Source organism: Pleurodeles waltl, chromosome 11 (genome assembly GCF_031143425.1).
Source record: "Pleurodeles waltl isolate 20211129_DDA chromosome 11, aPleWal1.hap1.20221129, whole genome shotgun sequence".
NCBI classification, from domain to species: Eukaryota; Metazoa; Chordata; class Amphibia; order Caudata; family Salamandridae; genus Pleurodeles; species Pleurodeles waltl.
The window spans coordinates 271,957,004-271,972,546 of record NC_090450.1 but is presented as its reverse complement, the minus strand read 5'-3'; the positions used below and the strand labels follow the sequence as shown (position 1 = coordinate 271,972,546).

Here is a 15,543-nt window from a genome sequence, read left to right as displayed (position 1 = left end):
ATCAAGATTAAAAGGAAACTTGCCTTTCAACAAGGGGACAAGCAACCACAGGCAAAGGTGGCAAAGAAAACAACCCCACCACCTTCTCCACCACCAACAACACATGCATCACCAGCGACAACTCCACCACAAATGCACTCACCAGCTCATACCACAATGAGTCAGGATGATCCCGATGCATGGGACCTCTACGATGCTCCAGTGTCTGACAATAGCCCAGACTCTTATCCTACAAAACTGTCACCACCTGAGGACAGTACATCCTATACACAGGTGGTCGCAAGGGCAGCCGAGTTTCACAATGTCTCCTTACATTCGGGACCAATTGAGGATGACTTTCTCTTTAACACCCTATCCTCCACCCATAGCCAGTATCAAAGCCTTCCCATGCTCCCAGGAATGCTAAGACATTCAAAACAAATATTTCAGGATCCAGTTAAAGGCAGAGCCATAACTCCAAGGGTGGAGAAAAAATATAAGCCACCGCCCACAGATCCAATATATATTACGACACAACTAACACCAGACTCAGTAGTTGTGGGGCAGCTCGTAAGAGAGCCAACTCTCATACCTCAGGCGACGCACCACCTCCAGACAAGGAGAGCCGCAAATTTGATGCTGCGGGAAAAAGGGTTGCAGCACAAGCAGCAAATCAGTGGCGTATTGCCAATTCACAAGCACTTTTGGCAAGATACGACAGGGCTCATTGGGATGAAATGCAACATTTCATCGAACACTTACCCAAGGAGTTCCAAAAAAGAGGGCAACAGGTGATGGAAGAGGGACAAAGTATCTCAAATAATCAGATACGGTCTTCCATGGATGCAGCAGATACAGCTGTAAGGACAATAAACACTGCAGTCACAATACGAAGGCACGCATGGCTGCGCACTTCTGGGTTCAAACCGGAAATCCAGCAGGCTGTGCTCAATATGCCGTTTAATGAACAGCAATTGTTTGGGCCGGAGGTAGACACTGCCATCGAAAAACTCAAGAAGGACACCGATACAGCCAAAGCCATGGGCGCACTCTACTCCCCGCAGAGCAGAGGCACATTTCGGAAAACACCTTTTAGGGGAGGTTTTCGAGGTCAACCCACAGAAACCACAACCTCACAAACAAGGCCTACCTACCAGGGTCAATATCAGAGGGGAGGGTTTCGGGGGCAATTTAGAGGGGGCCAATTCCCAAAAAATCGAGGAAAATTCCAAGGCCCCAAAACCCCTCAAAATAAGCAGTGACTCACAAGTCACACACCCCCATCACATAACACCTGTGGGGGGAAGACTAAGCCAATTTTACAAACTTTGGGAGGAAATAACAACAGACACTTGGGTCTTAGCAATTATCCAGCATGGTTATTGCATAGAATTTCGCCAATTCCCTCCAAACGTCCCACCGAAAACACACTATGTCAAAACAACATATAGATCTTCTAGGACTAGAAGTTCAAGCATTGCTACAAAAGGACGCAATAGAATTAGTACCAATTCAACAAAAAAACACAGGAGTTTACTCACTGTACTTTCTAATACCCAAAAAGGACAAAACTCTGAGACCAATACTAGATCTCAGAACACTAAATACCTACATAAAATCAGACCACTTTCACATGGTCACGTTACAAGACGTAATCCCACTGCTCAAACAACAAGACTACATGACATTAGATCTAAAAGATGCGTATTTCCATATACCAATACATCCTTCACACAGGAAATACCTAAGGTTCGTATTCCAAGGAATACATTACCAATTCAAAGTGTTGCCATTCGGAATAACAACTGCGCCAAGAGTTTTTACAAAATGCCTGGCAGTAGTAGCTGCACATATCAGAAGGCAGCAAATACATGTGTTCCCTTACTTAGACGGCTGGTTAATCAAAACCAACACGCTAAAACAGTGTTCACAGCACACAAAATATGTCATACAAACCCTTCACAGGCTAGGTTTCTCCATCAACTACGCGAAGTCACACCTTTTGCCGTGTCAAACGCAGCTATACTTAGGAGCGACAATCAACACAGCAAAAGGGATTGCCACTCCAAGTCCACAACGGGTTCAAACATTTCACAAAGTAATACAGGCCATGTATCCAACACAAAAGATACAAGTCAGAATGGTAATGAAACTACTAGGCATGATGTCTTCATGCATAGCCATTGTCCCAAACGCAAGATTGCACATGCAGCCCTTACAACAGTGCCTAGCATCACAATGGTCACAAGCACAGGGTCAACTTCTAGATCTGGTGTTGATAGACCGCCAAACATACATCTCGCTTCTATGGTGGAACAGTACAAATTTAAACCGAGGGCGGCCTTTCCAAGACCCAGTGCCACAATACGTCATAACAACAGATGCTTCCCTGACAGGGTGGGGAGCACACCTCAATCAACAAAGCATCCAAGGACAATGGGACATACATCAGAGACAGTTTCACATAAATCACTTGGAAATGTTAGCATTATTTCTAGCGCTGAAAGCATTTCAACCCATAATAACCCAAAAATACATTCTTGTCAAAACAGACAACATGACAACAATGTATTATCTAAACAAACAAGGAGGAACACACTCGACACAGTTGTGCCTCCTAACACAGAAAATATGTCATTGGGCGATTCACAACCACATTCGCCTAATGGCACAATTTATTCCAGGGATTCAGAACCAGTTGACAGACAATCTCTCTCGAGATCACCAACAAACCCACGAATGGGAAATTCACCCCCAAATACTAAACAATTACTTTCAAATTTGGGGAACACCTCAAATAGATCTATTTGCAACAAAGGAAAACTCAAAATGCCAAAACTTCGCATCCAGGTACCCACAAGATCAATCCCAAGGCAATGCTCTATGGATGAACTGGTCAGGGATCTTTGCATACGCTTTTCCCCCTCTCCTTCCATATGTAGTAAACCGGTTGAGTCAAAACAAACTCAAACTCATACTAATAGCACCAACATGGGCAAGGCAACCTTGGTACAAGACACTACTAGACCTGTCAGTAGTACCTCATGTCAAACTACCCAACAAACCAGATCTGTTAACACAACACAAACAGATCAGACATCCAAATCCAGCATCTTTGAATCTAGCAATTTGGCTCCTGAAATCCTATAATTCGGACACTTGCACCTCACACAAGAATGTATGGAGGTCATAAAACAAGCTAGGAAACCTACCACTAGACACTGCTACGCAAACAAGTGGAAAAGATTCGTGTATTACTGCCAGAATAATCAAATTCAGCCATTACACGCATCTCCAAAAGATATAGTAGGATATTTACTACATTTGCAAAAATCAAATCTAGCTTTCTCTTCCATAAAAGTACATCTCACCGCAATATCAGCTTACCTACAAATTACTCATTCAACTTCACTATTTAGAATACCAGTCATTAAAGCGTTTATGGAAGGCTTAAAGAGAATCATACCACCAAGAACACCACCTGTTCCTTCATGGAACCTCAACATTGTCTTAACAAGACTCATGGGTCCACCTTTCGAGCCCATGCATTCTCGTGAAATGCAATACTTAATGTGGAAAGTTGCATTTTTGATTGCCATCACATCTCTAAGAAGAGTGAGCGAGATTCAAGCATTTAAGAACCATACAAGAACCATTTATTCAGATACATAAAAATAAAGTAGTTCTAAGAACAAATCCTAAATTTTTACCAAAGGTTATCACACCGTTCCACTTAAATCAAACAGTAGAATTACCAGTGTTCTTCCCACAACCAGATTCTGTAGCTGAAAGAGCACTACATACATTAGACATCAAAAGAGCACTAATGTACTACATTGACATAACGAAACTAATTAGAAAAACAAAACAACTATTTATTGCCTTTCAAAAACCTCATACAGGAAATCCAATTTCAAAACAAGGCATTGCCAGGTGGATAGTTAAGTGTATTCAAACCTGCTATCTTAAAGCAAAGAGAGAGCTGCCTATTACACCAAAGGCACACTCAACCAGAAAGAAAGGGGCTACCATGGCCTTTCTAGGAAATATTCCAATGAACGAAATATGTAAGGCAGCAACATGGTCTACGCCTCATACATTTACCAAGCACTACTGTGTAGATGTGTTAACTGCACAACAAGCCACAGTAGGTCAGGCTGTACTAAGAACATTATTTCAAACTATTTCAACTCCTACAGGCTGAACCGCCGCTTTTGGGGAGATAACTGCTTACTAGTCTATGCACAGCATGTGTATCTGCAGCTACACATGCCATCGAATGGAAAATGTCACTTACCCAGTGTACATCTGTTCGTGGCATAAGTCGCTGCAGATTCACATGCGCCCACCCGCCTCCCCGGGAGCCTGTAGCCGTTTAGAAGTAGATCTTGAACATTTGTACATTTGTAAATATATTACTTTAACCTTTATTATGTACATACGTATTCATTCCATTGCATGGGCACTATTACTAACATACACAACTCCTACCTCACCCTCTGCGGGGAAAACAATCTAAGATGGAGTCGACGCCCATGCGCAATGAAATCGCAGTGTGAGGAGTCCCTCAGTCTCGTGACTCGAAAAGACTTCTTCGAAGAAAAACAACTTGTAACACTCCGAGCCCAACACCAGACGGCGGACTGTGCACAGCAGGTGAATCTGCAGCGACTCATGCCACGAACAGATGTACACTGGGTAAGTGACATTTCCCTTCTAGGGTGCTCAATTTTTTTTTTTCATTGCTGTGACTCATTCCACCAATCGACAATGATCATCCTGAAGTATAGTCATATCTGTCGCCAATTTTGCTTTTTAGGACCTTCCGGGAGGCATTTATGGCTTGGAGGATGTCTTATTAGGTGGGATCTGCGCTCTGTAGTGGTTAGTCCAGTTGGGGCAGTGTTATCCCCGTTACCTCTGTCAGATCTTTTCAACGAGGAGGTCTGGTATTTCCTCCTGTATTTATCCCCAGGCAACTATGAGACGCACCTCCCTCACGCTAGGGCAGTTTTTAATCGCTATTCCAGGAGCAGGTTAGGCTCCAATGCCTTCTGGGGTCACAAGTGTGACAAAGGGGCCCCAGGTCTGTTTGAGCTGCGCTGTCATGGTGTTGAGGTGCTGCATACGGGGGCTGACATCTTTCATGCAGCTGGGGGGGGCAATAGTTCATTGGGCCCCAAGGTTCAGCTAATGATTGCTCTTGGATCTGTCACTCTACATTAGTGAGCCAAGTTCGGGCTCCCCCAATAATAAAAATGGGCACTCGTCACACGCAGCCTACGTGCGGGAGCAGGCCAGTGCTCCAGTGTCAGACCTCTGTACACTGGAATCCACCTTCTTACTGGTCTGGTTACTAGAGTCTCTTGCTCCTTAGTGCTGTGGTGAGCGCCGGCCATCTCAGTTCCTTAGCGTTGCCGATGCATTGCCTGCCTCTGCCTTCTCCAGGCTTCCCTGTGCTCCGCTCCTGCCGAGTGAGTCCTCTGTGGTGGTTGGACATCCGCTCAGTCTTCGATGTCTCAGGGCCGTTGGGTAGACCTTCTGTGCCATGTCCTGAGCTGTCCAGGGTTGTCAGGCAGTGCTGTCTCGCTTGGTGCCCTCCACTCGGCTGGCATTTGATCTTCCACTGTGCTCAGTAGGTTGCCCGTGGGTTAGACGCTCGGCCGCAGCCACCTTCTTAAATCGAGTTCGTCCATGTATTTTATCAAAGTTTTGTTTTAACGGCGTCTGTGGTAGTAGTTCAGCAACATTCGATCCACCGTCTGCAGGGGATTTTTGGGAGTCACTGACGAGTATTTGGGGGCTGTTTTTACACGTAGGGACATGGAGGGCTATAACCCCCAATACTACTTCCCCAAATCAAAACGGTGAACACAGAGTATGAGGGGAATGGAATACCAGACCAGCTTGTGGTGGTACCACTATTGCAGTGATTCAGTCTAATAAGAAGTGGTTGTGAAACCCATGTATTTGAGACCTATCTCAGGGGTTCCTCCTTACGGAATAGGTGGTCTCACACACATAATAGTGTCATGCTTCATCATTTGGCAACCTACCCCCTCCCAGGTAGGACGGTGCCACTTGGGCGGACTCAGCTTCGTAGTTAAATGAAACCAGAGCAAGTTCTTAAATTATTTTTTCTGGATAATACAGTGATCCAGTTGTAATAAAATTACCTAACAGATCAAGAGGGTAAAATCACACCTTTTAAGTGGTGTCTGCTGGTAAAATAAAAACAAGAAATGGATGGTTTTTGAGTGTATTGACTCATTCCGTTGCTCTAATCCTAACGGCCAACATCTTTCTGCCCACATGCTAAGTCATAACTGGTCTGAGATCCCTACTGAGTGTAGTGTGAAGAACCTATCGTATCTTAATGGTGAGAGGCTCATATGCAACACACTCAAGGCCTCCCTGAGAATTTACTCAAGTTTGGAGGTACCCTAAACTTTAAGGGCAGTTAGCCCCAGGTCTGGTGTAGGGGTGATGCCCCTTGTAGTCACACATTTGTCAAAGGAAGCATCACTGAGGAAGACCTACTTGGGCCCCCGCCCAGACGCTTTTCTTGATGATTTGGGGGCCCCAGTGGTCCGTGTTATTGTTCAGGATGATGTTTGATGGGGAGTTTCCGGCAGGAGCCTCGTAGAAAGGCTTCATACTCCATCATTAGGCCATGTCCCCGTGGAAAGTATTAATACCATGTGATTTTTATCCCCCTCCGCAATGGTCCTTGTTGTCTGATGCTCCTTGCCCAAGTGGCTCTCCTGTCGGACTTGGAGCACAAGAGATTGTACTTCTGGGTCCCGGACTAAGTAGCAGATCGGCCACTCCTGCCATCTCTAAAGCTACTGCCATTGCTTTCAGCTCCAATCTGCCCACAAGTGGAAGGAGATAATAAAGAGGACACAGAGGCTGAAGATGTAGAAGTGGAGGGAAGTACCTCAAGGAACATTGTAAAGCCACTACTACATAAGAGGACTTGATGACTGCTAAGATTCAATCAAAAGGTAAGCTGGTGTCAAAGATGTGAAATCAGCCATTGCCAGAAAAGACTGCTTCCTGTTTGCCTTTCAGAATGACCAAAGGAAGCCGTGAGAACCATACTGATTATTGACCTCATCTGGCAAAGGGTTAAAAACCAGGAAAATGTCCTCCACCACGCTGCCCCCTCCACTTCCTGTAGTTGTCCACATCTGGATAAAAAGGACTGTTGTGATGGAAAAGGTCCGCTGATGATCTTGCAAACCCAGACTACTGTAGGAAGCTGGTCCTTTATGTGGTAGTTCAATACTGTGTAAAGGGTCCAGGGTTCCCCAAAGAGTGGACCGGGCTTGCTATGCAATCCCAAAGTGCTCGATTTGAAGGTAGTGTGGTCAAGCAGCCTTAGGCTTAACACAGGAGTTCAAGACATCCACAAATACACACAGTGAGTCATGTGTCTCATTTATTGACTGAACAGGAGATCCACTGCAATTTATTTAAAAAAATAGCAAGTATCTTTATGTATGTTTAGGCCTCAGAGAAAAATTGTTCTGGTAAGTAGGTTTTTAATTTGGGATTCTTTTCACTTCAAAAATTGGACTCAATGCAATGTTATCCTATGGGAGAAAAAAACAAGTTCTGCAAACAGGTAGCGTACAGCGACTTAAGATTATTCTCCAGGAGTTAAGGTGAGTAGTGGGTATGGTTCAAGGCAGCACGAGTTGTAGACTACCACTGGCACGGGACGTCCGGGTGCAAAACAGCACCGGGTGCCTAATGCATTTCAATGAAGATCGGTTACTGAGAAAAGAAGCTCCGGGCTCTGGCCAGGGGGCCATTCGGGTTGAACCAATGCCTACCTAACTTTATAATTTTTCCTCCTGTCCAGGTGCCAAGGGGCTCTGGACAAGAGTGTTGGCTTTCCCTCCTTTGAGGGAGAGCCTTGATTTGCATTTCAAAGGCGGCAGCCCTTTGAAGATTGCCATCTTAAGAAGGCTTATCAGCAGCTCATCCTGTGGGAGAGGGTACTGTACTCCCTTCCTGGACAGGCTTTTGTTCTGGAGAGCAGAGGACCCTGTCCCTAGGGGACCAGAACTGTTTCACCGGTGGCAGGCTGGCAGAAACCAGTCAGCAAGCACATCAGAGGCTGGTAGGTTTTCAGAAGCACCTCTAAGGTGCCCTGTGGGTGCATGTATTGATAAAGCCATCACTGGAATCAGTGTGGGCTTATTCATATGAGATGTTTGATACCAAACATCCCTATATTCAGTGAAGCCATCATGTAACTGGGGAACTCGTTCTCACCAGTGTCCAGCACATGTCGTAAGATGGCTCCCTGATCACTTGTACTGGCATTAATAGGACTAACAGCACATAGGCATATCTGCTCATTCAGATATGCTGACACATCTGATACTATGCTCCCTGACTTGGAGCTGACAGGCCTGCTGTAGGGGTGACTTTACAAATATCATATGCAGTGGTAGGGGACATGGCACACAGGGATGTGACATGCCGTGTTTTCACATTTGTCTGCGCCAAGAGACGCAGCTTGCAATGACCGTGGTGCTTGTGCTCGGTGAGGGGTCCTTTAGGGAGGCACATCGAAATTGAGTCAGTTTTTTAGTGCCCCTTTACTTTCATCACTATTGTGACAAAACAAACTAATAGATCCCCTGCCTCGATGCATGCTAGGATTGCCTTGTGCTTGAAGTGAAAGTGTAGTGTTTGCCCATTATATGATGAGCTATCTCTTGGAGCAGTATACTTTGACTTTTCAGCTATTCAGAGGGAGAAAATTGATGCTTTCAGAACACCTGAACAACCCCAAAAGAACAAGAATGTTGCCTGTACATAGGCGTTTTTTGTTATAAATGGAGATATTTATGTAAACATTGACTATATCCATGGTGGAGAACTGGTGTTGCGGGTAAGTGTTTTTTCTTTTGTCACATTTCAGAGACGTCCCAGCTAAGGGCTGCACTGCAGTGATACGGGCTGTACCGAAATAGTACTTTCACAGTGGTTCATTCAGAGTTGGTGCTTAGTATGACCAATAGCTGTTGAAATTTGTTAATGCAATATCTGACTTTGAGTGTGTGGTCATTACTACTTTGTATGTTTTGCTTCAATATATTTTAAAGTATTGCGGGCAGGAGACGTTCACGTGTGAGATAAGATAGATACCAAGATGGTAACTACGTAACTTTTAAATTAGAGGCGTCGTCCATTATACACAACAAACCTTTATTTCCAGGTTAGCTCTAGTTTTAGTGCCAGGTTCATGCATGTAAAGAACAAAGGTGGGATGGAGCCTGCTGCTGGATATGAACCTAAATGCACATTATCTGATTGGGTCAGATTTTAAAAAGCTTTGTGAAGTGTTTTTGCCATTCTAAAGGGAGATAGCTTTTTGTCTGGACTTTAAAATATAGGCAGTGTTAATGGCCCTCCATCCTACCCTAGATCAGAGTACCTCCACTACTAGGCCTGGTCTCAAACTGTGTATCCTCATTCCCTTGCAGTTATTGCCAATATTTATTTGATCTCAGTTTCTGCAGTTTATTTTTCAAATATATATTTAGAGCCTAATCCAATATATGTTATATAATGTAATATTTCTGATAATTCAGTTCAGTATTCTTTATTTTTCAGTGATGCAATAGCTGAAATTCGAGCAATTTGCATTGAGGAAATTGGGGTGTGGATGAAAATGTACAGTGATGCGTTCCTGAATGACAGTTATTTAAAATATGTTGGTTGGACTCTTCACGACCGGGTAAGTGTTTGTCAAGCTTTTAAAACTTTTAAAATAGATTTGAGGGAATATGCTGTACCTCAAAATTGTACAGCTATAAGCAACACTATTCAAAGTACTTTGATTCTGTTACGTGTTCTCTTAATAAGTACACAAAATACATCCCTCTGTTACATTCTACTGAATTACCCATTTCAATGGGACAAAAGCACATTTCCTCCTTATAATAAACTGCCCTCTGTTTAGTCTGTGCTAGCAGATTAACTACAGGACACTAAGTTACTTGAAGCTGTGCTGCTGGGGGTTAGTGACACTGTTAGTTTGGACATTGCTTTGGCAGTTTTGATGTCACGATCTTGCGTCTGTATAATCTTGTTGCGGTCAGATGAGTTTTTATCACCATTGTGAGTTTCATTAGTTGTTCCTCAGCCACATTGTATACATTTTGAGTAGCTCCACAGAGTTGAGTTTGTTTAATCGTATGATAGATGCTTACGTATTTGTTAACTGGTTGAAAGCACACCTCTTGATACAGGTGATAGGCAACTGAACCTTCAAAAAACATTTCCCATCTTTAAGAGTGTTTTGGAGATTCCATAGTTTGATCCAGAGAAAGATAATTCGTTCAAAGAGCTATCTTAGCATTTAGTACCAAGCCTCTTCACCTGCTCAATCGCTACATCTCTTCCCCCAACTGCCAGGGCAGTCTCATGTACATCATGTGCAACAGCAGAAGTAAAGCAAAAGGGGGTTGTATTGAATGGGGTTGTTGACTGCCTAGTCTATTACCCATGGGTGCTGAGTTTTATGAAACACTTCCCCAAACACGTCAGTTAAGCATTCCTGGTTCGGTGCCAGGCTTCAAGGAATGAATACAAATTTATTAAAGATGCACCTGCAGTGAATAGCTAATGTTACGGTCTGGCATAATATTTAGGATGATGGATAGATCTCCCAGTGCACACGTTATGACATGTGAGCAACATACGTGGTGTTAGGCTTTGGTGGACTTCTCGACAACTTTTTCATAAGGTATACAAAGGTTTATTGGGGAAATATGGCCCTTTGGGTTGTACCCAAATGGCTAGCTCATGTTAGTGATACATATGGGAGGCTTGGGCTGCACTGAAGTTCGTAGGCAGTATTCTCACCCAATTACAAGTAAGTCTGAAGTAAGCCAAGGCTGCATACTCTGATCGTGCTTCTTTAACATTTATCTCCATGTTATGCCTAAAAAAGATTGGGAATTGTGAGATTCCTGACAAAGTTGGGGAGGGGGAAGCACTTTGCTTCAAACTTATGTGGACAGTGTAGTAATCCTTGACAGAACTAAGTTTGCAGCAAAGCACATATTTTCTGGAAGAATACAATTTGGAAAACTTCTTGAAATGCAAGGAAAACATTTTTTATTTTGGTTAATGGAGTTGTGAGATCCTCAAAATGAACTGGCCCCCAAGTTCCCAAAAAAGTAGAAATTGTTCACTTGCAGATATTTTGAACTGTAATTTAAGTGTGACCTTGATTCGATTTTAAGAGCTGGTTGTTCGGAGCTCTTGCAGGGGTATATTAACCAGATGTAACTGATTCTATTGGCTACTTACTCATGGCCTTCACAAAGACTTGTTCAGCTAAGTTGTGCCAACTCTGACTTATGGTCCACAATAATGGTGTGTTGGTTGCAGTGACAATTTCAATGGAGGCCTTGTTTTGGAAAAAGTGATAGGCATCTATAAAACTAGACCTTGAATAATTGGATGAGAATTGTCCCTTATAATCGGCGTGGAGTAGTGCCTTATACATGTATGTGAACCCTGCATTAAGACAGCAGTTGGGTTGCTTGTGGCACCCTGCTAACCCTGATGAAGCTGGAACAAGTAGGAGACTCCACTTCGAGAAAGAAGTTCTAAGAAGTCAAATTTATTCTCTAGGTACTGACCCTAAGTATGGTGTTATCAGATGACGCTCAGCCATCTTAAGCTCCCGTTATGAAAACTCATTTTAAAGCTCTCAATATTTGCTAGCTTTTTTTTACAGGTTTTGAAACATTGCACTGTATGTTTGAAGTTATAAGTTTAGATCTAATAATATCTTCTGATGATTTGAACCAAACAGTGTGGCAAACTCATCTTCCATTTTGGCATACTACCCTTTTTAGTAATCATGTTGGCCAGGGCAGGAATCTGTACAGATGAAAGAATATGTTGGCACTATGGTCATGCGATTGAAGCAGTTCACCATGTTGTTGATTTTCTTTTGGAGCATTAGTGAACCCCAGAATTTGTTATGACACCCATTCTGACAGACTACAGGGTCCCTGTAGGAAGCAGGCTTGTGTGTGGTGAGCCATGTAACACCTATTATACTGACGTTATCACATTATACCAGGTCCAGCTATCCCCTGTTAGTGAGGTGTAGACAGTGTCTAGAAAGCCAGGGCTCTCTAGAGGTAGGTGGGGGACTCAACCCAAGGACGGGAGTCCCAGGCAATCTTCAACAGTGAGAAGAGTCAGAAGTCGAGGATTCAGTCCCCATAGGCAACTCGCAAGCACAGGAGTCTGTGAGGCCCACTCAGCACATCTGGAGAAGAGTCCCACGTCTCTGGAGTAGCAGCTAGGAGACTGTGCTTTGCAGGGATGAGTCCTGGAGGCTGGGGCTACCCAGAGCCTTAAGATCCCTCGGAAGAACAGCCAACAAAGCTTGGTAGTTGCAAGAGTAGCAGTGCACAGGGATACTGTCCTGCAAGGAGAGGCAGGGACTTACCATCCTGTGTTCCATGAGCCACACAGTCTTGCTGGAGAGGAGACTCGCACAGCTGGTCGTCGTTGCTTGCGGATGTGGGGGAATGACTCCTTCACTCCAAGGGAGATTCCTTCTTGCTTCTTGCTTCTTGTGCAGGTTGAAGACTCGTCACCCTGAGAGAATGCACAGCCAGGGAAATATTGCAGTTGCTGAAAGGAGCCGAAGAAACAATGTTGCAAAGTGGAGTCACAGCTGGAGTTGCAAGTTGTCAGTTCCTGGAAGATCCAGTTGCCTCCCTGATGGCCAGAACATGAAGTAAATGATGAAGAGGAGTCCTGCTGGGATTTTGCATGTCGAATCTGAGGACCTACCCAAGAGGGAGACCCTAAATAGCCCAGGAAGGGGGATTAGTCAACTAGCAGGGAAACCACCTTTTAGGAGGGGGCTGTGATGTCAACTGCCTGACCTGGCCACTCAGATGCTCCCAGGGGCCTCTGTAGCACCTTGGATTCAAGATGGCAGAATCAAGTGGCCACCAGGAGCAGCTCTGGGCACCCCCCCCTGGGGTGGTGATGGACAGGGAAGTGGTCACTCCCCTTTTCATTGTCCAGTTTCACACCAGAGCAGGGGTCTCTGGACTGGTGCAAACCGGTTTATGCAAGGAGGGCACCACATGTGCCCTTCAAAGCATACCAGTGGCTTGGGGAGACTACCCCTCCCAAGCCATGTAACACCTATTTCTCTCGTAGGGGATTTCCATGTATAGTCATAAGCATTGAATAGTTCCGCGCGCCTGCGGGGACCCCGGAGCACTGATGTGAAGTATATTCTTAAGTGCAAACACCAGCCGTTTAAAGAAAAGGTCTGTCAAAAAACACTTAAGAATAACATTGTGCAGCCTATGTGAACAGCTACACAGGCCAAATTGTTGAAAAGAAAATCAATAGTAGTGTAAATTAATGTTCAAACACCTATTTATTCTAGAAATGTAATAACAAATACATTCTCATACTTTATTTACACCTCTGATGAGAATAAAACAATGCAGGGCAGTGTAGCCCATAGGCTGCCATTATACAGAATGTAAATAGAGCTGTGCCTTTAAGAAAAGTAAAGTCTTCCTGTTTCCCATCATGCACAGCAAAAGGCAGTTGCCTCAGTTCTTTTTTCCGGCTCCTGCTGACAGGACCCTGAAGCATTGAGCTCTACCTCACAAAAGCTTTTGTGACAGAAATTCATTGAAATATCTTCTGAATTTCATTTTCACTCAACGTTTTTACCTTTGAGTGATCATTTTCTACTGATTTCTGTTAAATTCTGACAGAATTTTGAGGTTTTTCTAGTTAGAAATGCCTTCACTTTTTGATAAATGTCCTTCTTGTGGAAGAAAGAAGGCTAAAACAGATTCACATAGGGTCTGTATAATTTGTCTTCCATCCAGCCACAAACCGGAGTCGTGTGACATCTGTAAAACCTTCTCTAGAAGAACCCTTCGTGACAGAGAGAAGATCCGACTCCAGGCGAAAGAGGACAGGAGAAAAAGTGGCCATTCCACTACAGAGCGAGGAGAAGGTCAGACTTCTACCAGGGCTCAACCTGTTTCCTCCATGACTCCTTCCAGACCTGCTGAAAAACGACATAGATCTCCGACGACGTCGAGAGCGTCGACGTCGAAGCAGGGAACGGCGCCAACATGTTCGCCGTCGAGGAGTGCTTCGCCGGCGAGAAAACGACATCGTTCGCCGTCGACAGCTATTTCGCCGTCGAGGCGGCGAAGACACCCGACGTCGAGAGGATCTGGGTCGCCGTCGACACGGCGAACACAGTCCACGCCAAGGAGATCCGAGTCGGGCTCGCCGTCGACACGGCGAGGGAGATCGCCGTCGAGAGACAGTGTTCGCCGTCGGAGGCGTTCACCGTCACTGCACCGACGTCGAGGTTCGTCGTCGAGAGGTTCTCAGCGGCGAGACGAGTCGACGTCTAGAGGCACTCGGCGTCACCGCAGTTCGACGTCGAGGAGTGCTTCGACGTCGAGAAGACCATCTAAGAGGCCTAGAAGGGTTTATACAACCTCAGAATCCTCGGCCTCGCTTATCCTACTTCCAGCATCACCACAGCTCTCACAAAGGCAGTCGCCTTTACCACAGACGCCGGTAACACCTACGGCTCCTCTTCCGGCGCCTCCTCCAGAACCTGTTCCGAGGACTCCAACGCGATCTGCAGGGCGTTCTGGTTATTCCTCGAGACGTACATCTACCTCAAGGCACCGTCGTCAATCACATCATGGACATTCTTCATCGTCCACACGAGACTACTCTCCAACCTTATCAGACTCACCATCCCCAAGAGTGTCTCCCATAGATGATGTCAACACATTTCAGGAGGTCTTAGTGAGAGGGGCAACCAAGCTGAATATCCCGCTAGCAGCTCCAGCCCAATCGACATCAGTAATCTTTGAGACCTTGCATCAAAGGACATCTTCACGACCTTTACTTCCACTGGTTCCGGGTCTTATTGAACCGGCAATGGACATTTTTCTCACGCCGGCTACAACAAAGTCTGCTCCTTCCAGACTCATTAAAAAGTACCGTCCACCAGAGCAAGATCCTCTATTCTTGAGGTCGGACCCAGTACCAGACTCGGTAGTTATAGTGGCAGCGAAGAAATCGCATTCGACGTCACCGTCTTCCTCTGCTCCCCCAGACAAAGAAAGCAGAAAGATCGATGCTGCAGGAAGAAAAGTATGCTCGACGGCATCTATCACCATGAAAGCAGCCAGTGCCACTGCTTTATTAGGGAGATATGATCGATCCCTCTGGGACTCTATACTACAGTTCTCAGAGCATCTCCCTAGGGACAAAAGGGAAGATTTCCTAGAGGTCGTGAGCGAGGGAGCAATGGTTTCTAACCAGATCATAAGTGCTGCGGCAGATGCTTCAACTCTATCCGCACATAACTATGCTCATGGTATAGCGCTCAGGAGACATGCATGGCTGCGGCTTACATCGCTTAAACCCGAAGCACAGCAGAGGATACAGAACCTGCCTTTCTCAGGCTCCACTTTATTCGGCTCTCATGCCGATGAT

General features: G+C 45.0%; 1 protein-coding gene across 5 annotated transcripts in view; it reads left to right on the top strand.

Annotated features, from left to right (window-relative positions):
• STAG1 (STAG1 cohesin complex component) overlaps positions 1-15,543 on the top strand; it is a 995,019-nt gene that overhangs the window by 371,183 nt on the left and 608,293 nt on the right. For all 5 annotated transcript variants that reach the window (XM_069213542.1, XM_069213540.1, XM_069213544.1 and 2 more), the window contains one exon: positions 9,616-9,739. In XM_069213542.1, the coding sequence (XP_069069643.1) occupies positions 9,616-9,739 (124 nt within the window). The remainder of the gene's footprint in view (positions 1-9,615; positions 9,740-15,543) is intronic.